The sequence below is a fragment of the Perissodus microlepis genome, chromosome 20, assembly GCF_051167445.1.
Source record: "Perissodus microlepis isolate ML-2025 ecotype Zambia chromosome 20, ASM5116744v1, whole genome shotgun sequence".
In the NCBI taxonomy this organism is placed as follows: domain Eukaryota; kingdom Metazoa; phylum Chordata; class Actinopteri; order Cichliformes; family Cichlidae; genus Perissodus; species Perissodus microlepis.
The window spans coordinates 3,660,485-3,687,219 of record NC_140480.1 but is presented as its reverse complement, the minus strand read 5'-3'; the positions used below and the strand labels follow the sequence as shown (position 1 = coordinate 3,687,219).

The 26,735-nt window shown below is 40.1% G+C and overlaps 1 protein-coding gene and 1 long non-coding RNA gene across 3 annotated transcripts in view; one reads left to right on the top strand and one right to left on the bottom strand.

Annotated features, from left to right (window-relative positions):
• The window catches only part of cpne5a (copine Va), an 87,065-nt gene extending 86,339 nt beyond the window's left edge, over positions 1-726 (bottom strand). For both annotated transcript variants that reach the window (XM_084918380.1, XM_084918381.1), the window contains exon 1: positions 408-726. In XM_084918380.1, coding sequence (XP_084774506.1) covers positions 408-517 — 110 coding nt within the window. In that variant the 5' untranslated portion in view covers positions 518-726. The remainder of the gene's footprint in view (positions 1-407) is intronic.
• A 208-nt stretch (positions 727-934) lies between these two features.
• Positions 935-5,212, top strand: LOC146363841 (uncharacterized). The gene is made up of 2 exons (XR_014799107.1): positions 935-1,448; positions 3,928-5,212. It is a non-coding gene; the product is annotated as an uncharacterized LOC146363841 (long non-coding RNA).
• Positions 5,213-26,735: the final 21,523 nt, after the last annotated feature.

The window sequence follows — 26,735 nt, the reverse complement described above, 5'->3', positions numbered from 1 at the left end:
GTTTGCATCGCTCTGGTTTCTATCACAGCATCTTTCGCTCACTGTAACCGGGGGAGGACATCACTGCAGTTCTAATTAGTCGCTGGCTGAATTTCTAATGATATATTTTTTAACTGCTTAAAAATAATTTTTGCTTGTGGGTTTATTGGTGGGCTGGAAAGTTTTTTGTTGTTTAGCATGTTTATACTTCTTTTTAATGGGGAAATATTAAGCAGGGTTATTAAAAATGAAAAAAACCCAATAAATAACAAAGTAAAAACATCAAAAAGGTAAATGACGCCTTAAAAATGAAAAGAAAATGAAAAAAAAAATTTAAGTGCTTCTCACATAAAAATGTAGCCAAAAGACGCGCTAAGCTTCCCAAACCTGACGCAGACGGGGCAGCATCAGCACCCCGATGGACTCACCTGCAGGACACGGTTATCTCCACTTTGGTGGCCGGGATGCTTCCGCTGATGGGGTCGAAGTCGCGGACCGTTGCCGTGGCCTCCACTTTGTCCATAACGTCTCCCTCCATGCGTGCTGGAGACCCGGGCCAGCTCCACTGGCCGCGTGAGCCCCTTTGAACCTGGAGAGCCGAGGGTGGAGAGCCGGAGCGCGGCGGACGGGCGAGCGAGCGGGAGCGAACACGGTCCACACAAACCTCCAAAGTGCTGTCCGTCGGACGGGCAACAGCATGGAAAGTTTAATCGGGGGCTGCAGCGGTGAAGCGATTAATCTGGCTGAAGGAGGGGGGGGGGGGGTCACGTGCCCGGGACGCCTCAGCGTCAAACTCCGCGGTTTTCCAGGCAAAGACTGAGCTCTTCTGCCAGAGGAGCTTTGAAAAGTAAAAGACGTGAACTCCTCCCCTCCCGTCTGCATTCTCCTACACGCGGGGCTGCGACTACACTCTCACTCGTTGCAGATTCGAGCTGTAGATATGTGGCGGACGCCTTTTATTCTGGTCCAGATTGCTTTTTAAATAGAGTTACAGAAAATAAATAAGCACCGGAGGGCGCAAATAGCCTCGAATTCTATAGTATATATATATATATATATATTGTGAAATTTCCCTTTTGTTTCGGTTGTTTGGCTGTTCTAAAAATGAAACCCCTGCTTGAAAATTAAACCCAAGTAAAATGTTCAAAGACAAGTGTTAAAAGGACACGGGTTCCTTCAGAGATACCAGCTTTTATTTCTCACTGGAAGGCTGTTTGTTGCTCCTTCAGCATCTGGACAGCTCCTCAAACTCCTGCGGCTTCAATCACAGCCTCTTTCCTCATTTATCTTCATAAAAACAATTACAGTTTCGGGTTTTTTTCCTCCACACCTACAGAATATTCTTCTTCAGGAGTCTACATGGGAGGCTGTGCTCTCAGGGGAGCTCCATTTGCATTTCATCATTATTCCTGATTGAACAACAAGAGGAAACCAGGAGAAATTCAACCTGTCAAAAGCTCAGTTCAAAGGTAGACTTTTGTGTATGTGTGCATGGTTGTGCAGATCTATGGGGGAGTTATGTCACAGTAATCAGTGATAAAAAGACTCCCTGCTCTCATACAGAAACTGCAAATTAAACTGCACATTTGCTACACAATGAAATGCCCACACATGTACAAACTATAGCTATTTCAGCCATAGAGTCTGTATGTGGTCCATGCTATAGGCCATCCGTCATTGTGAGAGATCTACAAACAGTGGTGCCACTATTGCTACAGACTTGAGCTGATTGGGCGATGAGTGCTGCATATTTCGGACAGAGCACAGATTCATCATTATTCATGTTCATTGTGTAATTAGGCTCCACAGTGGCCTTTGGTTGGCTGATTTCAAGCTCCCTTCTGAGCTCAGCTCCCTGCCACCTGCTGCGAGGCTCTCCTCTGATTCTGCCCGCAGCCACCCCATTTCCTATAGCTCTGGCAGGAGTGCAATTACAGCTGTGTGAACCCTCTCAGCAGGGAGTGGGGAGTGTGTGTGTGTGTGTGTGTTAGAGACAGCAGTGGCACCACCCACACCTGCTCTGCATCTGAGCATCAGCAGGCCAGCTCCAGCAGCACTGGTGAAACTGACACCAACAAGAACAAAAGGCTACAAGTTACTCTAACTATGTTTTTCATTTTTATTTTGTGCAGCATAAAATAACTCGAGATAATGGCGACAGTACAGCGATCATTTTGCTTCACATCATTTCCCTGATATCGCTACTTTTCAGACACTAACAGTATTTCAAATATTTACTCAAATATAGTCATACTAGTCAACATGCACATCTATGTAGATCTATTGCGACCAAGTGGAACATTAAACAACAGTTTTAATGTTAACTGCTGATTCTACCATCTACTGTACTGCACAATAGTTTTGGTTTAGTCATAGTGACTGTATAGTCATTGGTTTTGCCTGACATGTGCTAATCAACACAGATACCTAATCAGCCAATCACATGGCAGCAACTCAGTGCAATTAAGTATCTAGACATGGTCAAGAAGACATGGCACATCATCTTGGCATGGTTGTCTACTTTGCCGCTCCTGTCAGCTAAGAACGGGAAACTGAGGCTCACCAAAATTACAGTTTTTCTCAGTCGCTTTGGTGCGTTTCTCAGATCAGAATTGAAATTCTCATAACTATTAGTTCAACCTCCACAACACTCAGTCATTTGTGCACATCATAGTAGCAATTTCTCCTCTCTCTGAACAAACTGCAAATGATTTTGGACATGAATCAGTTGCTTCCATACATTTCCCTGCTGCTTTCTGACATTTCCATTTGCTTATGTCATGTCAGTCAAAAGTAATCATACCTATGGATGCTGAATAGTCGTTCCCAATAAAACTAATAGTCATACATCCATTGCTTGAGTCATCACACACAAAATTGTTGAACTAGTTATCACATGCCAAATATTGGCCATCTGTCAAGCAAATCCTATACCTTTCTGTATCATTTTTCCTGGAAATGTCTCCGAAATTGAACAATTGATCTCAGGTGAATCACAGCTGTCACTCATGAGGAGGCGTGTGAAAGTTTAGTTGTAACCAATGACAAACAACTTGTTCACTGTCAATTATGGATGAATCCTGTGAATCCCCAATTGGCAAGCATATATAAACTGCGCAGGAGCTAGTGTGTACCATTTCTACACTTCTGTGACACAAAATGGAAGGTCAGCACCGTGAAAGAGGGGTGAGGATGCGGGGAGGAAGGGGAAGAGGGAGAAGAGGCAGATATAGGCGGATTCCTAATGAAATAAGGGCTACAATTGTGGACCATGTTGTCAATCACGGCCTCACCATGGAGGAGGCTGGTCGAAGGGTGCAACCCAATATTGGAAGAACTACTGTCAGTTCAATCATCCAAACATTCCGTAGGGAAAACAGGTATGCAAACAGTAATACACTGTACTGTACTGTGCCATCTCAGACACATCACATGTTACTGTACTGTATTTGCAATTTCACAAAAAGTTCACTCTGCACCACATAGGATTGTAAGACAACCTCGCGGAGGCGGAAGAGGGCCCCTTTTTACCCCACAGCAAGAAGAAGCCATTTGTGCAATGGTCATTGCAAACAATGCAATAAAGCTGAGAGAAATACAAAGCGCTGTCATAGAGAATCACACGGTATTTGGCAATATTGAATCTGTTTCAATTTCAACAATTGACAGAGTACTCAAGAAAAATGAAATCCACATGAAGCAATTGTATAAGGTGCCATTTGAACGAAACAGTGACAGGGTGAAGGAGATCCGTCACCAGTATGTGCAGGTAAAGCTGGTCTTCTATGTTCTGCACTGCAAACTGTTTTACAGTACTTCGTAGTTTCATGCAGTACACTTGCAATTCCACAGCACATACTCTACAATGTGTTTTACCAAATGCATGCATTACTGTTTGTTACTGTACACAGGCATATTGTGACATTGCATTTCTGTCTCTCTCTAAAGCGTCTACTGGAGCTGGAAGCCAGGGAAACACTGCACACATTCATATATGTTGATGAGGCAGGTTTCAATCTGGCCAAAGGCAGAAGGCGTGGAAGAAATCGCATTGGACAGAGGGCAACCACTGAAGTCCCTGGTCAGCGCGGAGGGAATATTACCATGTGTGCAGCCATCTCAGACAACGGCGTCCTCACCCATATCCCCCTTCTTGGTCCATACAATACCCAACATCTCCTGACATTTTTAGACACTCTTTACAGGGACCTAGTCCCTGAGAATGAGAGAGGTGGAGGCCAACTCAGCAAGTATGTTGTTGTCTGGGATAATGTCCGTTTTCACCACTCCCATCAGGTCAGAGAGTGGTTTGCAGCACATGACAGACTTCTGGTTGAATATCTCCCTCCATATTCCCCATTCCTTAATCCAATAGAGGAGTTTTTCTCTGCCTGGAGGTGGAAAGTTTATGACCGGCATCCACATGAGCAAATGGCCCTGCTAGCAGCCATGGATGCAGCATGTGACGACATCACAGCAGGGTCCTGCAGAGGATGGATTCGCCACTCCAGGAGATACTTTCCTCGCTGCATTGCGAGGGATAACATCTGTTGTGATGTAGATGAAAATATGTGGCCAGACAGACAGGAACGTCTGGATGTGCCAGAATGATTTACTGTACTGTTACATGTGCTGTTTATTGTTCACATTAGTGCACAGCTCTACCAAATGGGTGATTTTATGTTTACATGTATTCTACAGTGAACAAGTGACTGTAGCATATTTTTCTTTTGCGCAATTCTGTAGGATTACAAACACTTCTACACAATGGAAATGTGAAACGTACGTATTCAGTGTCTCAGTTACTCCCAAGACTCCCATAACATCTACAGTGACTTTACTGCACATTTCAGATGGCTGTACAGGTAGGCCATAGTGCTGTCGTCAGCATTTTCAGGTGTCACCAATTGTTTTTGCAATGGGAAACACTGAAATTATAAACTGTCATAGTGGAAACATGACAATGCCATTTGACTATCTTGTTCATAAAGATGGTGTCAAGACTTTTCATTTTGATGGCACTGACAGTTTCATTGACATGGATACTTGCTTTTGAGGTATGGATAATCAATTCTGTGCATGTGACGTGCTTTTGCAGGCTATCCACTAGGTTTTGCAGTTTGCACTAATTGTTTTGGGAAATGCACTAACTGCTGTGCAAATGTTAATGGTGTTCTGAGGAACGCACCAAAGCGACTGAGAAAAACTGTAAAGAATACTGGAGAAATGTTGACTGGTCTGATAAGTCTTCATTGTGCTGCAACATTCCGATGGTAGTGTCAGAAACTGCCATTAAAGTGTTCATCCTGCCCGTCCAGAGGTTCAGGCTGGCAGTGGTGGTGCAATAGTGTGGGGATATGTTTTTGCCACACTCTGGGCCGCTTAATACCAACTAAGAACAACTTAAAACAAACAACAGAATTAGAATGAAAACAACGGAATTAGAACGAAAACAACGGAATTAGAATGTATAGAACAGAGTTTGAATGAAAGCAACAGAATTCTAAAACAAACAATAGAATTTGAATAAAAAGAGTGAAATTAGAATGAAAACAACAGCAATTGAATGAAAACAACAGAATCTCAATGAAATGAACGGAATTAGAATGAAATGACTAGAATTTGAATGAAAACAACGGAATTGGAATGAACAGACCAGAATTTGAATAAAAACAATGGAAATAGAATGAAAACAACAGAATTTGAATGAAAACAACAGAATTTGAATGAAAACAATGGAAGTGTAAAACAAACAACAGAATTTGAACGAAAACAACGGAATTTGAAAACAAACAACGGAATTAGAATGTACAGAACAGAGTTTGAATGAAAGCAACAGAATTCTAAAACAAACAATAGAATTTGAATAAAAAGAGTAGAATTAGAATGAAAACAACAGCATTTGAATGAAAACAACGGAATTTCAATGAAAGAACGGAATTAGAATGAAAAGAACAGAATTTGAATGAAAAGAGCGGAATTTGAATGAAAACAACGGAAGTTTAAAACAAACAAAAGAATTAGAATGAAAACAACGGAATTAAAATGAAAACGATGGAATTTGAATGAAAACAACAGAATTTGAGAACAAACAATGGAATTTGAATGAAAACAACAGAATTTGAATTAAAAGAACAGAATTTGATCAAAAACCAAAGAATTTGCATGAAAACAACAGAATTTGAACGAAAACAACGGAATCTCAATGAAAAGAACGGAATTAGAATCAAAACAATGGAATTTGAATGAAAACAACAGAATTTGAATGAAAACAATGGAAGTGTAAAACAAACAACAGAATTTGAACGAAAACAACGGAATTTGAAAACAAACAACGGAATTAGAATGTACAGAACAGAGTTTGAATGAAAGCAACAGAATTCTAAAACAAACAATAGAATTTGAATAAAAAGAGTAGAATTAGAATGAAAACAACAGCATTTGAATGAAAACAACGGAATTTCAATGAAAGAACGGAATTAGAATCAAAACAATGGAATTTGAATGAAAACAACAGAATTTGAATTAAAAGAACAGAATTTGATCAAAAACCAAAGAATTTGCATGAAAACAACAGAATTTGAACGAAAACAACGGAATCTCAATGAAAAGAACGGAATTAGAATCAAAACAATGGAATTTGAATGAAAACAACAGAATTTGAATGAAAACAATGGAAGTGTAAAACAAACAACAGAATTTGAACGAAAACAACGGAATTAGAATGTACAGAACAGAGTTTGAATGAAAGCAACAGAATTCTAAAACAAACAATAGAATTTGAATAAAAAGAGTAGAATTAGAATGAAAACAACAGCATTTGAATGAAAACAACGGAATTTCAATGAAAGAACGGAATTAGAATGAAAAGAACAGAATTTGAATGAAAAGAGCGGAATTTGAATGAAAACAACGGAAGTTTAAAACAAACAAAAGAATTAGAATGAAAACAACGGAATTAAAATGAAAACGACGGAATTTGAATGAAAACAACAGAATTTGAGAACAAACAATGGAATTTGAATGAAAACAACAGAATTTGAATTAAAAGAACAGAATTTGATCAAAAACCAAAGAATTTGCATGAAAACAACAGAATTTGAACGAAAACAACGGAATCTCAATGAAAAGAACGGAATTAGAATCAAAACAATGGAATTTGAATGAAAACAACGGAATTGGAATGAACAGACCAGAATTTGAATCAAAACAATGGAAATAGAATGAAAACAACAGAATTTGAATGAAAACAACAGAATTTGAATGAAAACAATGGAAGTGTAAAACAAACAACAGAATTTGAACGAAAACAACGGAATTTGAAAACAAACAACAGAATTAGAATGTACAGAACAGAGTTTGAATGAAAGCAACAGAATTCTAAAACAAACAATAGAATTTGAATAAAAAGAGTAGAATTAGAATGAAAACAACAGCATTTGAATGAAAACAACGGAATTTCAATGAAAGAACGGAATTAGAATGAAAAGAACAGAATTTGAATGAAAACAGCGGAATTTGAATGAAAACAACGGAAGTTTAAAACAAACAAAAGAATTAGAATGAAAACGACGGAATTAAAATGAAAACGATGGAATTTGAATGAAAACAACAGAATTTGAGAACAAACAATGGAATTTGAATGAAAACAACAGAATTTGAATTAAAAGAACAGAATTTGATCAAAAACCAAAGAATTTGCATGAAAACAACAGAATTTGAACGAAAACAACAGAATTTGAACGAAAACAACGGAATCTCAATGAAAAGAACGGAATTAGAATCAAAACAATGGAATTTGAATGAAAACAACAGAATTTGAATGAAAACAATGGAAGTGTAAAACAAACAACAGAATTTGAACGAAAACAACGGAATTTGAAAACAAACAACGGAATTAGAATGTACAGAACAGAGTTTGAATGAAAGCAACAGAATTCTAAAACAAACAATAGAATTTGAATAAAAAGAACAGAATTAGAATGAAAACAACAGCATTTGAATGAAAACAACGGAATTTCAATGAAAGAACGGAATTAGAATCAAAACAATGGAATTTGAATGAAAACAACAGAATTTGAATTAAAAGAACAGAATTTGATCAAAAACCAAAGAATTTGCATGAAAACAACAGAATTTGAACGAAAACAACGGAATCTCAATGAAAAGAACGGAATTAGAATCAAAACAATGGAATTTGAATGAAAACAACAGAATTTGAATGAAAACAATGGAAGTGTAAAACAAACAACAGAATTTGAACGAAAACAACGGAATTAGAATGTACAGAACAGAGTTTGAATGAAAGCAACAGAATTCTAAAACAAACAATAGAATTTGAATAAAAAGAGTAGAATTAGAATGAAAACAACAGCATTTGAATGAAAACAACGGAATTTCAATGAAAGAACGGAATTAGAATGAAAAGAACAGAATTTGAATGAAAAGAGCGGAATTTGAATGAAAACAACGGAAGTTTAAAACAAACAAAAGAATTAGAATGAAAACAACGGAATTAAAATGAAAACGACGGAATTTGAATGAAAACAACAGAATTTGAGAACAAACAATGGAATTTGAATGAAAACAACAGAATTTGAATTAAAAGAACAGAATTTGATCAAAAACCAAAGAATTTGCATGAAAACAACAGAATTTGAACGAAAACAACGGAATCTCAATGAAAAGAACGGAATTAGAATCAAAACAATGGAATTTGAATGAAAACAACGGAATTGGAATGAACAGACCAGAATTTGAATCAAAACAATGGAAATAGAATGAAAACAACAGAATTTGAATGAAAACAACAGAATTTGAATGAAAACAATGGAAGTGTAAAACAAACAACAGAATTTGAACGAAAACAACGGAATTTGAAAACAAACAACAGAATTAGAATGTACAGAACAGAGTTTGAATGAAAGCAACAGAATTCTAAAACAAACAATAGAATTTGAATAAAAAGAGTAGAATTAGAATGAAAACAACAGCATTTGAATGAAAACAACGGAATTTCAATGAAAGAACGGAATTAGAATGAAAAGAACAGAATTTGAATGAAAACAGCGGAATTTGAATGAAAACAACGGAAGTTTAAAACAAACAAAAGAATTAGAATGAAAACGACGGAATTAAAATGAAAACGATGGAATTTGAATGAAAACAACAGAATTTGAGAACAAACAATGGAATTTGAATGAAAACAACAGAATTTGAATTAAAAGAACAGAATTTGATCAAAAACCAAAGAATTTGCATGAAAACAACAGAATTTGAACGAAAACAACGGAATCTCAATGAAAAGAACGGAATTAGAATCAAAACAATGGAATTTGAATGAAAACAACAGAATTTGAATGAAAACAATGGAAGTGTAAAACAAACAACAGAATTTGAACGAAAACAACGGAATTTGAAAACAAACAACGGAATTAGAATGTACAGAACAGAGTTTGAATGAAAGCAACAGAATTCTAAAACAAACAATAGAATTTGAATAAAAAGAGTAGAATTAGAATGAAAACAACAGCATTTGAATGAAAACAACGGAATTTCAATGAAAGAACGGAATTAGAATGAAAAGAACAGAATTTGAATGAAAAGAGCGGAATTTGAATGAAAACAACGGAAGTTTAAAACAAACAAAAGAATTAGAATGAAAACAACGGAATTAAAATGAAAACGACGGAATTTGAATGAAAACAACAGAATTTGAGAACAAACAATGGAATTTGAATGAAAACAACAGAATTTGAATTAAAAGAACAGAATTTGATCAAAAACCAAAGAATTTGCATGAAAACAACAGAATTTGAACGAAAACAACGGAATCTCAATGAAAAGAACGGAATTAGAATCAAAACAATGGAATTTGAATGAAAACAACAGAATTTGAATGAAAACAACGGAATTAGAATGTATAGAACAGAGTTTGAATGAAAGCAACAGAATTCTAAAACAAACAATAGAATTTGAAGAAAAAGAGTAGAATTAGAATGAAAACAAAAGCATTTGAATGAAAACAACGGAATTTGAATGAAAACAACGGAATTTGAATGAAAAGAACGGAATTAGAATGAAATGAATAGAATTTGAATGAAAACAACGGAATTACAATGAACAGAACAAAATTTGAATCAAAACAATGAAATTTGAATGAAAACAACAGAATTTGAATGAAAACAATGGAAGTTTAACACTAGGTTTACTAACCGGCGCAAATTTGCGTAACTTCCCTAAACCCAACACCCCCTAGAATTACTGGCTTTTTTATTTTCTGGTGCAAGTCCCGAGGTGTTAATCACCCCTGCTGAGATTTTCACAGGTCGTCAGCTCGTTTCTCCTCCAGCTTTTGTTGTGCAAACCACCCATTATCCTTGAGGCCTGGCACATTTGCATTTGCTCACTCAGAGTTGCTCAGGTCCAAGTCAGGCCAAACCTCTGTGTTACAACTTTCAGAAATGCCTGCCCTATCTATACAAAATATCCCACACATTGACTGACCTGCAAATATAAAAGACGCACATTCACACCTTCCTTGACTCTCAGCACAGATCTTCCATTGTTCCATTGTCACTGTGTATGTGAGGGAGTGGCATTGCTTGACTACAGCACAGTGCTGTGCATAAAAGCAGACTGACCCAGACGGGAGAATGATTTCTTGTTCGCATTTCTGAGAATGCACATCAGGATGGCCTCCGTATCACTGCCACGCAGGAAGAACCTCTCCGCGCAACAGGCTTTGGCCTTGCTTCAGGAAATGGACGAAGCAGATTCTGATGGAGGAGAGGTTTCATTTGTCCAGCAGGCCACTGATACCTCCTCAGAAGAATCTGAAAAGGAGACGGAACAAGAACCCAACATGCCACCACAGAAGAGGCCCCGTGGTACTGGGAAGCCCAGCCAGAGCCACACGGCAAAAGACGGCACTGTGTGGGTTGAAGAGGACATTGGAATGCCCAGTGCAGTAGCAAATCGTTCGTGCTTCACTGCACAACCTGGACCCACAGAGTCTGCTAAGGTTTGTCACTGCCATAGTAGATATGATATTTATATAAACCCATTTAGAGTGAGATTCATGTAAATTTACCATTCTCTATTTGTTTATCTTCCGACAGCGTAAGATTACAAGTGTGCTCCAAAGCTTCCTTTGCCTGTTACATGTGGGAATGCTGCAGACCATCAGAGAGTGCACAGTACATCAAGCCCGCAGAACAGAGCCGGACTGGAATTTGTCAGTTCATGAACTGATGGCATTCATTTCAATCCTGTTTGTAAGAGCAATCATGTGTCCTGTTGGTGCCATTGTGGATTGCTGGTCAGAAGGATTTCTGGTGCCAGTAATCAAAGAGACAATGCCCCGAGATAGATTCATTTCAATTATGCAACACCTTCGATTTGATGACAGGGACACGCGGGCAGAACGGGTGAAAACAGACAAATTTGCGGCGATCTCCGACATCTGGACAAGCTTCAACGAGAACTGTGCTAAGAGTTTCACTGCAGGAGAACACATGACCATAGATGAACAGCTGTTCCCTACCAAGGTTCGTTGTCCATTCACACAGTATATCGCAACCAAGCCAGACAAATTTGGGATCAAGTTCTGGATGGCCATGGATTTGGACACCAAATATGTCTGCAGTGCATCTCCTTACTTGGGAAAGGACCCCAGTCTTCAGAGGGGAGAGAGGCTGGCAGAGAACGTGGTCATGAAACTGATGGAGCCGTTTTTGGATGATGGGAGAAACGTCACAACGGACAATTTCTTTACTTCACTGTTACTGTCGCACAGACTGCTGCAGCGCAAAACAACGTTATTGGGCACGGTGAATAAAGTCCGGCGTGAACTTCCTCAACTTGCAAAAGATACTGCAAAGCGAGAGGTATTCTCCACTTCAGTGCTTAGAAGTGGCGGTGTCTCCTTGACAATTTATGCACCTAAAAAAACCAAGACTGTGTGTGTTCTAAGTTCCATGCACCAAGACGTGATGATCGGTGACGGCAGAAAGAGGAAACCCAACACGATAACAGACTATAACCACATGAAGGTATGTGAATGTGTGTACAATTTTACACCAGTGCTACAATGTTTTCTGATGTGTGTTATACAGGCCTATAGAAAAAAAAAAACATATACTCATGACTCTCTCTCTCTGCTTTTACAGTGTGGTGTAGACGTGTTGGACCAAATGGCACGGATGTATTCCATAAGAGCAGCAACACGCAGGTGGCCAGTAGCGGTTTTCTACAATATGCTGGACCTGGCGGCGGTGAATGCCTACATTTTGTACAAGGCATGTACAGGGTGGACAGGCAAAAGAAGATTGTTTCTGAGTCTTCTAGCTCAGCAACTTCGTTGCCGATTCATGCAGCTCAAGGAAATATTAGCACAGAGGCAGGCTGCTGAAGCTGCTGCAGCTGCTGTGCCAGGGACTGTAAAGACAACGCAGTGCCAAGTGCAAGAGAGCTGCAACAGGAATCGCAGCACGTTTACCTGTGCAACATGTCAGAAATTCACCTGTACCAAATGCAGGGATGATGGACACTGGGTCTGCAAACGCTGTAAAGTCTGAAACACTTTGAAATAAAACAGACTTGTGTACCCATATATTGTGAATGTGTGTCTTTTGTATGTAGGTTGTAACACAGAGGTTTGGCCTGCCTTGGATCTGAGTAAACAAATGCCAATGTTGCACAAACACACACACACACACACACACACACACACACACACACACACACACACACACACACACACACACACACACACACAACAAATCTGCATTTATTTGTCCCACAAGTGGAAAATCTGCATTGTCATTGCAAAAAAGTTTACAGTGCAAGACAAAAGCAGCTAAATAAAAACTGTACAAAGAGCACGGTATAGAAAGTGCACTATACAAACAATCTGGAAACATAAATATGGACACATGTATTCAAAAAATATTGGTGTGTGGATACACACACACACACACACACACACACACACACACACCTATATCTATCTATCTATATATATATCTACACACATATATATATATATATATATGTAGATATAGATGTGTGTGTGTGTGTGTGTGTGTGTGTGTGTGTGTGTGTGTGTGTGTATAACTAGACTTTATGCATATTATGTAAGGTGTGGCTATATAAATATATGTACAACTCTGTGTATATGTGCTTATGGACAGGCATGCAATGTAGTGACAAGGATTGACAAGAACTAACATGGTGTATTGTACCCTGCAGGTAAGGAAGGAAAGTAGCCTTGCAGGGAAGGAAAGACCTGAATCTCTCGTGGTTGGGGGTTGGGGGAGGGTGTCTTTGTACAACAAAAGCAGGAGAACAATGGAGCTGAAGACCTGTGAAAATCTCAGCGGGGTGCCAAGAGGTGTTAGGGTCGGGGGAATTTACGCAAATTTGCGCAGGCTAGTAAATCTAGTAGTAGGGACTTGCACCAGGGAAAAAAAGGCTCAGTAATTCTAGTGTTAAATGTCATAATCTACCTGAGTATTGTTGCTGACCATGTCCATTCCTTTATGGCCACAGTGAACACATCTTCTGATGGCTGCTTCAAACAGGAAGCTGCATGTCACGAAGTTCAAATCATCTCAAACTTGTTTCTTGAACACAACAGTGAGTTCACTCTACTCAAATAGCCATCACAGTCACCAGATCTCAATCCAATAGAGCATCTTTGGGGATGTGTTGGAACGGGAGATTCGCCTTATGGATGTTCACTCAATAAATATGCAGCAACTCTGTAACGCTATCATGTACATCTCTTACCGAAATCTCTGAGGAATGATTCCAACACCTTTTTGAATCTATGCCATCTAGTATTGGTTAGAAAGCTTTCCAGCGTTTGAATTGTTTGTGCATCCTTATCGTTATTAAGTTATTGTTCCACTATTCAGTTTAATAATAGTTTTTGCCTGTAATGGAGATAAAAATCAACATTTAAATCCACTATTCTTACAAATGTCCTTCTCTGCTCCTCTTTTTCAATCAAGTGGCCAAAAACAACAGTTCATGCAGTGGTCATATGACACTGTAGCTGCTCTCTCGTGTGACTGTTCTCCTCTACGCCTACTTACATAGTGAAAGAAAGTATGGGGGGCAGCAGTCACTGAACTGGACCTCCTGATCATGTTGGTGTCTTTTGGAGCATTTTTAATGGAACAGTATAACCATAAATAATGGCTTGCTGTGTGGTAAAGTCCACCCAAAAGGTTTGTGCTTCAGTTTGTCAAGTGAAAGTCTGGGATCTTATTAGTCAGCTACATTGCGCCATTATAGTGTTTGAATGCAGTTTGCTAACCATGTTTGAAAGAGAGTGTCCATATTGGTTCATTCTTGTCTAAATATGGTGACATCTGACTCAAAAAAAGATCAACAATGAGCTTTCAAAACGCTACAAGCACATCAGTGATCTCACAGTGACTGCGTCCAACTTTAATACACAGTCTGTGGTATAGAGTTAAAAATATGATGAACATGAACACCTGAAAAAGAAAGTGTGTTTGTTTGGAGTTCCTCTGTGTTCACGGAGACACAGACGAAGGCGAAACTTCGCCATTACATAACTGGACGAATGTTTTGTTTTTGTTTTTATGTTTTAATGGTCGTTATTTAGTTAAATCTGAATGCAGACATGATACAGATAATTTTAGATACTGACTGACTGACACTTTCCAAGTATATAATTATCAGTTCTAAATAAATGTCTAAAAAAACCCTTAAACCCCACTCACAGCACTTAGCTGAGTCACCATGTTTTAAGTCTTCTTCAGTGTCAAAGTAACTCATAAATAGTTGTTATTCCATGCAGTGGCACATAGCAGGAATGAATTAGGTATGATCAATTCAGCATACTTAATTCTCAAAACAAGGATTAAATATAATGGGCCCCAAAATGAGGCCAACAACTCACTGAATCCAGCGCACTTCATTAGCTCCAATTTCCAGTTATGGAAAGAAAAGAGGAAGGAAAACATCTATCCATGATGACAACTCTTATTGATCAATGCAATGTAATCTATACATACAGTGAAAGAGACAGTCAAATAGACAGAAAGTCAAATCCCATTTTTCAAACCTGTTATCCTGCATGAGTGTGTCTACAGAGATACAGCCTTCTCCCGTGTTTGAAAAATCTGTAGTCACCATTTAGCATTCAAATAAATATTCTTATCTAAGAGACATACACATTTCATTTTGTGTTTTTAAAGGAGTAAAACCGGCTCGTCGATTCTGTTATCAGCTGCTCCAGCAGGATGCAGGATACTTAAGACTGGGTGGAAAAAACAGAAAGTTAAAGCTAGTAGTTTCTGCTCCATGAAGTATATTTTAAATTAGCAAATCCCCAGGAAAGCCGCATGCTTCATGACGACTGGGGACCGCCAAAGATTGCATGTATTTAACTATGTTTATTGACTCAAATTTGACTTTTCTGTGTGTGTTTTTATGATAACAGTGGGAAAAAATAGATTTTTATTATTTAAATGACAAAAGTAAGTAATCTGTGCTGTTGAGAGTTTTGTAAAATTCCACTATTCATCCTGCTTTTTACCCCTCTGGTCTCAAATACCTTCAGAAACAGGTGATTGTACATAGAGTACCTGCTAAACAGTACAAAACAAATCATTGACACACAAACACCTGAAGAATAAACCAAAACAATGAGAAATTAAAATGCTTCATACAGCTACAGCTATGGATTTATCATAAAGTCGCCCATTTCACAAAACGCAGGCTTGTTTGATTAATTAAATTGATATTAAACAGAGCTCTGAGCACAATTTTCAGTGTGGATCTTCTGCTTGGTATTAATTTTTCTACTGTGATAGCGCTGCATTTCCTAAAGGAGGAATTTGTATATTTGTTATACCACTAAATGTTATGACATCAGTGCATCTGCGCTGCTGGCATTTCCTGTTTTTGTGAAATGACTTACAATAAAGACAGAGCACTCTCGAGAGTCTGTAATACCAACTTTTATTGTGTAGTCTGAAAACATTCCATGCATTTGCTTTGAAATGAACATCTCTGAAGCAACCTACTGTAAATTTACAGCAGATGAACTACTGGAAACAATTCCCAAGTTCCTGGTTGCTAAAGGCGGCATTTTGCCTGTTTGAGTTTTAGGTCTTAATTCCATTTTTTTGCCTCTCTGTCGATTAGCAAACACTTTTCAAGGACAACCGTGCCATCTGTGCAAAAAGTTTGTCGTGTTTTAAAAAGAAAAAAAGAAACACTGAATGAATTCACTTAATTTCAGTTAATCTTTCCTTTCTTGTGGAAAATAAATGTCTAATGCAGAGACTGAGGCACAAATTTGCAGCCTTCTGGCATCAGGCGAGAGCAGCATGAGATGGAGAAGAAATACTGACAGCAGAGCTTCTTGCAATCACCAAAATCTGTTTGTGTGAGGCTGTTTGCACTAAAAAAATGTGTTGATGCATCTGTTTTTGTATTTTTACCTTGCTTAGTGCTGTTGTTTTCTAACTATGTTTACACAGTCGCCTCAGTTGCTTTGCACAGTGCCTTGCCTTTGACTACAGCGCTTGTTTTTTAACCTCGTCTGATGACAAGTGTTAGACGTGGCTTTTAGTGCTTTGTACACAGGGATGTTGCTTTGTATTCTTTTTGGCTAATTATGTGTCTTTTAGCTAAAATAAAACGTCCATGTTCACTTAGTAGTCTGAGTAATCTAGGAACTGACAACTACTGATTGGTCAATCTATGTCCCTGCAGCTACAACATGCCTGTCACTTCATTTAGAATTCACGGAGAAAACCTGAACTAACAATTTGTGCTGGCAGCTCTAGAAAAGCACAGGAAGCATCTCCTATTTGTGTAGCATCTTTTAACGTGAACCCTGAATCTCCTAAAAGACTAAAAGGAAAGCTTCTCCCTTTCATCACATAAATCATCGCCTCTGTGCTGAGCTGGAAACACATTTGTCATTCTCCGTTTCAGACCATCCGATCACTTTGTCAGTGCTGTTTCCTTCCTCTAAAGAGAAGGAAACTGGGGAGTATTAGATCCCTCTGGTGCGATGATGTTCAGATTACACTTAGAGGAGGTGTGTGTCTGTGTGTGTGTGTGGATATCAACTCATACATAAGAGTACAAATGAACAATTGAAGCCAACTGAAAAATTGTGTTTAGTCCATTTCTACTCTGCTGCTCCGTCCAATTGAGCTGCACTGATGTGAGGTGGTTTCACTTAGCATGCCGATGGGAACAGTGAGGGATTTTGGCTCATTCATCTTCTGTGTGTCGAAGAAAACCACAGAGGGCATCACGGGACTGGTACGCTCTGTGCATATATATGCATGACATAGATGTGTATGTGTGTGTGTGCCACCATCATTGTAGCAGGGATTCATCTGTTACACTGATTGAGCAAAGAAATGTGATGTCTCCAGCCACTCTTCCACCATCGCTGAAAATCAGGGGACAGAAAACAGGCTTGTTTTACTGTATTGAAGCCCTGCCAGTCCCCTGTCAGGGGGTTCATTATACTGAGACAGAGATGCAAGGTCCTATAAAGTGAAGGCATTCCTTATTGTAGAGCACAGTTAGGATGTTTCAGAGTCTTGTAAGTCAAGGCTGGAACCAGCTGCAGAACTCACAGATAATGTCAGGCCAGTCTCCGGTGATAACAGGTTGAGAATTACAGTCACGGATACCTTTGTAGTTACGTAAGCGTGTTTTGAAAAGCTCAGGGTTTGCAGGTTTGTGTCTCTGTGGTTTCTGCTTTGAAATGTTGCGCACGTACAGTAACACAGGGTAATTTATTCCAATCATTTTCCATCCAAAAGAAAAATGAACAGAAAGAAATAACTGGATTTATTGAGAGCTGTCATGCATACAGGGATCATATAACCTTTCATAATTCCCAAGTGTGATTGCAAGTGGTAGAAAAAAAAATGCTTGCACATTTTAATAAAAGAAAATAATACTGGGGTCATTTCTCATATCCTCTGACAGATCTGTTCCTTAGGCAGCTGAGACAGCTGGGAGGACTCGGATGTGTGGCAGACATTTTTTTCTCTCTTTCACTTCATACCCAAAGGAAATTTTAACTTTGAACTCAGCTTGTGGATTGTATTATTAATGCAGATCATGTACACAGCCACGGCGGTTTGTAGCACAGGCTATGAAATTTGTCAGCTGTTGTAATTTCTTTTGTAATGATCCTGGAGAGAGAGGAGAGCAGAAAACATCAGCAGCAGCTCTGCACTGCACACCCACCTTACCTCAGACACCACTGAAGGGTCACTGGGATACGTGAACCACAGCGGGCCACGGTCGAATCTTTGCCTTTTTATTTTTATCTCTCGCTTATTTGTCTCCAGGGACTCCGCGTGGTTTGCAGGTGTGCTTTTTTTCCCCCCCACCAACAATAGAACGACTCTGGCGGCCTTCTCTCTGGCAGCGTACGACATCGCTCCACCATTTTTGTGAAAATATGTTTCACATTCTGTTTGCAGAGCGGTCAGATTGTCCAATCAATGAATCCAGTTGCTGTATTTAAATGCCAAGCTGTAAGAGACAGAAACGATCTCTAGAGAAGTCATTTAGGGCTCGTCGGCTTGATGAGCCGCCTCCCTCTGAATGCCAAGAATGCATAAACTTGTTGGAGACATAATCTGGAAAAGTTAGGGTTCCTTGTATCTGAGTACCTCTTGAGGGTTTCTCTGAATAGCGTGGTGTTGCCGCATGCCTCCTTGCTTCACTTCACAGGCAACTCATCATCCACCAGCAGCCTGACCTAGATCCTGCCATCCCTGTGCTCAGTTCGTATGCATATTCATTGGGCTCTCTTAATCATAAGACAGCCCCTTGAGCGGAAGAGAAAACTCTCTAATTAGTTTCTATCATCCGATGGCAGCTCATTGGGCTCCGTTTGTCTTGCCTGTCACATGTTTTTGTCACTGTGTGTTGGTGCGGTTGTTTCGAGGCCGGTTGTCGTCTGCCATAACTGTGGTCACTTGCAAAATAAGGGTTATGATGCACCTGAAATCCAATTACAAGTATGTTGAGGCATGCTTGATACGGTCTCTTCAGTAGTAGTAGTAGTAGTGCTTCAGAGACTCCACCACGTGACCGTCATAATGGAAAGGCTAGGGTTTGTAGCTGCCGACTCTCAGAAAAATCCATGAAGGGTGCTCAGCTTCTTCAGAGTGTGTTACTCTTCTCTCCTTGTCCAGAAACCTCCAGAGTTTTCTGTGTAAATAAGACCCTGGATTTAATTTAGCTTAATTGGTTTTAATATGCATCTTGGGCCCTCAGATCATGAGTGGACACATTCAGTGCAAGCGTTAATGACCACCAAGCTGCCTTGTGAATCAGTTACATAAGCCACTTCAGTAATCCTCCTTGTCCTGACCCCACCCTAACAATGATACTGTAAAAATGTCCGCCTTGTCTTGTGCCCTCTAGCAAGTTGCAAATGACTTTGTCCAGCGAGCAGTAGCTGGAACGGGTCATGCTAAACAAACTGCATGCTTGGTTCACAAGGAACAGTCGAAACAGTACTTTTGTGACAGTCTTTGTGTTGTGATTCCACGAGAGAAGACTGAAATACAGGGACACTGAGATAGGATTAATAAACAAAAAATGAGCTTTTAAGGACCAATGCAACAAAATCCAGAAACAAACACTGATCCAGGATTCTAAAGGAGCACAAAATGTAAGGGGAGAACAAACCAGACAGAAAGCAGGCAACGTGGCATCTAACAGGGGGAGAAACAAGACTCTGAAAGCCCAATGGACTCAGGTGACACTATTAAGAGAGGCAGACAAGTCAGACAGTCATTACCACAATAAAATAGGAAGTCACAGTGAGGAAAGACAAGAAAACTAACATACTGGTTAAACAGAAAAGGTCAAATACAAGGAAACCCTCAGAAAACAACACACAATGTCCATTAAATTAAAAACAGGAGCCCAAACTCAATTACTAGACCTCGACTTTCTGGTGGAAGTGATACTGAAAGTAAAGAAATCTACATATACAATCACATTTTAAAACCAAGTGTAGGCAGGGTCTTAGAGCTGAACTTTAACCAGTCATATCAGTGCTACACCCAGTGGATTGCATCACACTGTTAAGTTCTGTGAAAAATTCAAACCACAGTGTGTTTCTGGGTCTGTAAAGCTTGTTAACGTGGCGCATTATTGGAATAAATGTGACTCTGAAACAAATAAAATTTGTAAATAAGAAAAACAAATTAATAGAACAAACTGAGGGGGGGTTGTCTTGGAGGATGTTAACATCCTTCTTCGAAGCATCTTCATAGCATTCTTTGTAACATCCTCTGTGTTTAGTTACCACATTTTAAGTGTCGTTGTCCGTCAAGCTATATCTGTGTGACATTTTTCAGCCACAGATTATTACAAATTATACCAGACTGGTTTTAATTTGATGTGTAGAACTTCTCTGGTTAAGAAAATGAATTTGACATGTAAAACTGCTTGAGTGCATCTTTCAGTTGCATATCATGGAGGACAAAACCCCTTCCAGGAAGCTCAGGTGTGCAAAAGATAAGACACAGACGAAGAGGATGGAGACGAATACAATTCTCAACAAAAGTCAAAACGCTTAGAAAGAACTACACTGAAATGAGGTGAATAAAAGAGAGCAGTTCTCCTATCAGCCTAAAGTTTGACAGAAACAGACGTGTTAGAGGGCTTAATGAAAAAAAAATCCTAATATCTTCAAAGGCTGCAAAAGTTAAAATGCCAGAAAGACAAACAAAGCTGACGGCTTCTTGTTATTTTCTGATGAAAGAATTCAAAAAGTAAAAAATAAACACACAAGTTTGTGTGCTTCTTATATATGTGAGGACATCAATCCCAGAAAGAAATGAATCCACTCTTCAGTTCCGTTCTTCTCCAAAGAGTTTTTTAGCATCTTTAATCTCTTTCCCAATTTTTATCATTTCAGTTCACTCTCGCCTCTCTTCTTTGCATCGTTTTTGCCATTTGCTATCCCATACAACACCTTCCTACTCCCAGATTGCAGAAACATTAGCCAATTGAACATAGTGGATGTTTTGGCCTCTGGAGAGGAAGATCTGTCTTCCAGGAATTGGTGAAACCCTAAAACGTTGCTAAAAAGAGAGTTAATATTGTACTTTAAATACTAAATCTCATGTGGGCAAAAATTCAACCACAAATGATCATTTTACCCATCAAGTTTTGCTTTTTTTTAAGGCTCTCCGGTGGACTGTCTGTCATTGTCTTAAAATAAAAAGACCCTCAAACCTCAAATAGGCTGCTTACGATACAAAACACAACTAAACCTGCCCCAAAGAAATATTGAGCAGAGACGGTTTCTATCTCAGAATGAATCTTACAAAAACAGAAGTGCAATAAAACATGCGCATACACACTTGTCACTATTTGTCATCATCCACAAAGCTGCTTTTTCTTGTCAGGGGCTGAATTGTTAGAAATTCCTGCCTGCCCGCATCCACGGCAGACGTTACTGCGTCCAGTGGAAATCAATGAAATAAAATGAATTGAATTACTTTGGAGGCTGGGAGCCTGGGAGAAATGTATCATCTTCTGAATTATAGTCCACAGCATCATCTACATTTTGCATTGCAGCGTCGTCGTGCCACAGCAGCACACTTGTTATCAGCCTGCTTCAGGATGCAAAGTGAAGGAAGCGCGGCTGTTCATCTTTAACAAAATCTGAATAATTTAGATGTTTGATAAAAATAAAATTGCCTTCAGTGGCACCATCACAGACTGGGCTACAACTTAAAGTGAGAGAAACGAGGGGCCTCCCACCCAGAGCACTTTCCAAAAGCATTTTGACCTCATCTATTTGTTCAGTAAGCACTGAGTCTAATCTCAAATGCTGCACCCATGTAGCCTCGTGCCCCTGCAGCGCCAAGAGGCAGGGATACTATTCTCTAGCACCCTGATCAAAGTTTGCTTTCCACTGTGGGTGGGAGGGACTTTTATCACAGTGTTTTCTCACAGCTATATTCATGCAAATTATTGCACTTGTTCCCTGTGCACTGTGTGCAGAACGGCCGGGAATGACTACACAGAAAGAGTTATATGTGAACATTTGCTGTGTAAGGCTCACAACAGGTAACCACCAATGGCTCACTGAGGGGAAACAGCTGGATTCCTCCCACGCAGAGATCAGACGCAGGTGCAATGGAGCACTGCTGAGCCAGAGGAGGACTAACAGTACTGCACACATCCCTGAACATTATCAAGAGTGATCTGCTTGCTAAGTAGAAAAAAATCTGAAGAGTCCTGTGGTATGAGACTAAACACCACTGTGGCTGGTTGTTGTCTTTTGCACTGCAGCAGCGTGCAGTGGTGTGAACTGTTTTTGGAGTGGAACCTGTATGTGTGTGACAGCATGATTAATGTGACTCCCCACCCTCGGTGTTATTCAACCCTCGTGGCTCTCACATCTAGATAATGAGGAAAGCTTGCCTTGCCGGCTGAAGCAACCTCCTCCCCTGCTCTCCATGCATAGACCCTCTGGTGCAACCATCACAGCCAGAGAATGCTCCAAGCAGGATCTGCCATTATGGTTTTCCTCATTACAGGAGCAGCGTGATTTTTAAGAGTTGATGGGCATATGTGTGCACACAGGGGCCCAAGGAAGTCATTGCTGGCAGGCCAAAAAAATAAAGCACTCATCAGTGGCGAGTACTGGTAGCAGTACAGGCTTGCTGTGGACTCGTTAACGTCAACAGTCCCTTGAGCTATTCCTTACTACCAGCAGCTGCCGCTTGACAACTTCGACTGAAATGACAGCTCGCTCGCCTCCGTCGTATTCCACAATCAAATGAGCGAAGAGGCGATGAAGTGAAAGGGACTCATTGCTTACTTACAGCGAATGCTTTTCTTCATTCGCACAATGTTTACAGTTTGTCCTTCACACTTTCCAAAATTTGATTGTCGCCCCCTTAGGCTGGGATTACAGAGTCAACAGATTTACATTGCCATTGTACCTTCTGAGATGTCGCACACATATAGAGTTCAGTGTCACATGTGTTTAGCATCTGTACACTGTAACTGCCTGTGAGTTACAAAAAAAAAAAAGGGGGTGGGGGGGACTCTGAAAATCTTTTTCTGTTTCAACAAGTGTCTGGTAGAGTTCTTTGAGCTCCATAAACAGATAGCCTGTATGGTAAAGCAGCGTTTCTGCACACCTTCAGCCGCTGCCACATTACTGCAATAAATCAGCTCACAAGGCAAACTTCAAGTCAAGTTGGGGTTCTGGAGGGCACTCTGTCTGTGGGCTGGGGTTCTGGCTGCTGTGTTGCCAGGGTTGCAGGTTGGTGCATGCACTGGGGCCAGGCCCAGAAGCCTTCAGTGCACTGGTTGAACAGGGAGGGCCCTTTAGCTGCCAGGGAGGTTTTTACCATCTTTTGCAGGTGCTCTCTACCCTTGAGGAGACCACTCTGCAGGCGGGAGATCGATGGACACAACCTGGGAGTCTATTGTCTTATTTAGTCCAGGAGTTGACAGAATGTTGGGTGGGTGTAGTTTTCCATGATACCACCACACATGCAGGTGCATCACTGAGGTGCAGGGGAGGGCCTCCTTCTCTGTGCCCTCATGGCTGTCTGTGTCTTAATTTTACTCCACAACTTAGACACTCTCATTACTTACATTCTCATGACAAGTACATATAGGGCACTGGGAATGGACACACTAAACAACGTTCGGAGGGCTTGTTCATTCATTCAGCCAACAATGTGGTGCCGGTGCCCCCATTGAGGGTTCTTGGGAGGGTCCATGCTGATGCCAGTTGCTGTCTGGCAGGAGCTGGGCTGGTGGCTGCTCTGTTGCTGCAAGCACCGGGACTGTCTGCTTGTTTCCACCCCAGAGTGAATGGGACCATGTACTGGGTGTGGGGGCTGGTTGCCCCTCTGGGGGGTATTGGTGCCTGGACCTGGGAGTATAGAGTGTGTATGAGGAGTGTGAGTATGGAATCCATTTCTATGTGTCTCTCACTTGAGTGTTTGTGTGAGTGTTTGTGCACATGAGGGTGGGAATGCATGTTTGTGTGTGTGTGTGCGTGTTTGTCTTTGTCTGTGTGTCAGCTCAGGTCTTAAACTCCCCCTCCCTGTTGTAGATTCTCTCCTTTTCTTTGTCTATCGCTCTTTTTCTCCTCTATTTTTCTCTCCCTGTCCTCTCCTTCCATTATCCTCAACTTTTCCCTCCTTTTCCACCCCCCAGTCTTGTCCATTATGGTTGTAATAATCCAAAATAAAAAATCCTAATAAAGTTTTAATCAAATATGACAATCAAGTGGACCATTATAGCGAAGGCAGTAATGCTCTACTTGTGAAAGTAACTCTGTCATTTTTTAGCCTTCAGACAACAATTCTGATCACTACAATGGGACAGGACGAGGGGGCAGGGGGGAGAGGGAGAAAGGAACTTCTAGCAGATGCACAAATATGCTGTGTGTGAAGCGAACACGTTGCGAGAATGAGAAATGTCTTTGCATATGCAGAAACTTCCTTTTGAAGCAACATCCTGTCATCGCCGTTTACATGAGCTGGCATCATCATCAGTCACTGTTTCATCAGCATTCGATGCAAATAATGTTTGTTTGGATAACATCCGTCTGAGGAACCGTATTGCAAATGTGTGAAGATGAGCTAGCAAGGCACAGATGCTATACACTCATCTCACACTGAACGTTAATGCCAGCAGGGTTTTGGTATGTGAGCGTTCACAGTGGAACTCTTGAATGTGAACTAAGTCTATCAGCATGCTTTCCATAGTCATTTCATATTGAAGCATGCTGCTAATGGGCAAAGGTGCAGAACATAAAGTGTTGCATCATATCAAAGCAGCTCTGTGTGGTGCAGCTTCAGCAAAATCTAATGTTGTAGTAGCATGATAGTATGTTTTATACATTAACTTATCCAAAATAGAATACAATAACAATACATCTCATATAAATACTATAATAAAAAAAAGGAAATCTTGTTGTTGGTGGTGTTAGTTAAAAAAAAGAAAAGAAAAAGAAAACCACTTCAGAAGGGGTCACTTTGAATCTGATGCCAGCAACACGTTCCAACAACGTTGGGAAAGGGCTGTTTATCCCTGTGCTGCATCAACGCTTCTTTTAACAATGCTCTGTAAACTGGTGGAAATTGAGACCAGCTGTGTTTTTGAAAGTGAAGCTTTTTCTTCGGATCAGCAGTTCAGAGCCTCCTTTGTTTGTATTTTGTTTCAGCCGATTCTGAACCCACTGTGGAGCAGTGTTGTACTACACGGAGAAGGTGGTTTGATTTTGTCTCGTTTGCTTCAAATGGACTGCTGGGTTTTTTGTTTCTGTACAGTGCTGTGCAAAAGTCTCGATTTACCCCTCATTTCTTTATACTTCCCAAGGAGCCAGACTTTCTTGTAACCTTTGGTCCTGAGCAATAGTTCTCCAGGCGTTCTAGAGACAAAACCAGTGTTTTGTTTACACATAGCACACAACTTAGCAAAGAATCAATTTTAAATTGCATCTTTATGAACTTTGTAATGAAACCTGTCAAAGATAGCACTGTTTGGCAGGCATGAAACTGTATCATTGCACCAACAAGGTGATTCTTAAAGAGCTCTTTGCTGCAAATTTGGCATATATCAGCATGGTGTGCAGTGTGTCCTTAAGTAATTGAGGAAGACAGACAAGTGGAGGACAAAAAAATATGTGTATATCTACAGCAGGTGAACAGTGTCTGCCAGTCATGTCCTTAAGATCCAACAAAGATCTGACACAGGACCTCAACAGTACTTAAGCAGTGCGACATCAGCTTAACAGAGAACAGAACAAAAGGCGTCTGAAGAAGAGCTTTAAATGTCCTTCAGTGAACCTGAAGACTACTTAAAGAAATTATGAGAACGCTTACCTAAGAGAGCTCAGGCTGTGTTGAAGAATAAAGGTGGTCATACCAAATATTAACTTTCAAGCTTGTTAAACGCTATATGGTAAACCAAGGGTAGGCAACTCCAGGCCTTGAGTGCTGGTGTCCTGCAGGTTTTAGCTCTGTCCTTGATCCAACACAGCTAATTAAAATGGCTAAATTACCTCCTCAACATGTCTTGAAGTTCTCCAGAGGCCTGGTAATGAACTAATCATTTGATTCAGGTGTGCTGACCCAGGGTGAGATCTAAAACCTGCAGGACACCGGCCCTCGAAGCCTGGAGTTCGACACCCCTGGCATACAGACAGGAGCAAATGGGGATCGAACCACCAATCTTCCAATTAGTAGGTGACCTGCTCTACCTCCTTAGAATTGCTAGAATTGTGCAAACCCTGTTTTTGTCTTATATACTGTGTTTCCATGTATGTTTGGACATTTCAATAAATTGTTGTACATATTTCCCATTTTCCTAGCAAAAAATAAAGATATGGAGGGGGGGGACTTAAGAGTTTTGCACAGCGAGGGGTTGTTTTCTTTGCGAGGCAAAATCAATAAGAAAAAGCTTCGTGATGCTGTGTAGCCATTTGAACTGAACATTAGTGTTTTTTATTAATGCAGTGCTGTATTGGCGGCGCATTATTGGTTTTCAGTCTTGCTCCTTGTGTGCAGAGATTTATTCAGGTTCTCTGAATCTTTTTTTGTTATTATCTACTCTGGGTGATGAAAGTCCTTATTTGCTTTGCAGTTTTGTGTTGCAAAATGTAACCTTTAAATAGCAGAACTATTTGCTGAAACAGTCTTTCGGCAAATCAGAGAGGGGTGAAGCCTTCC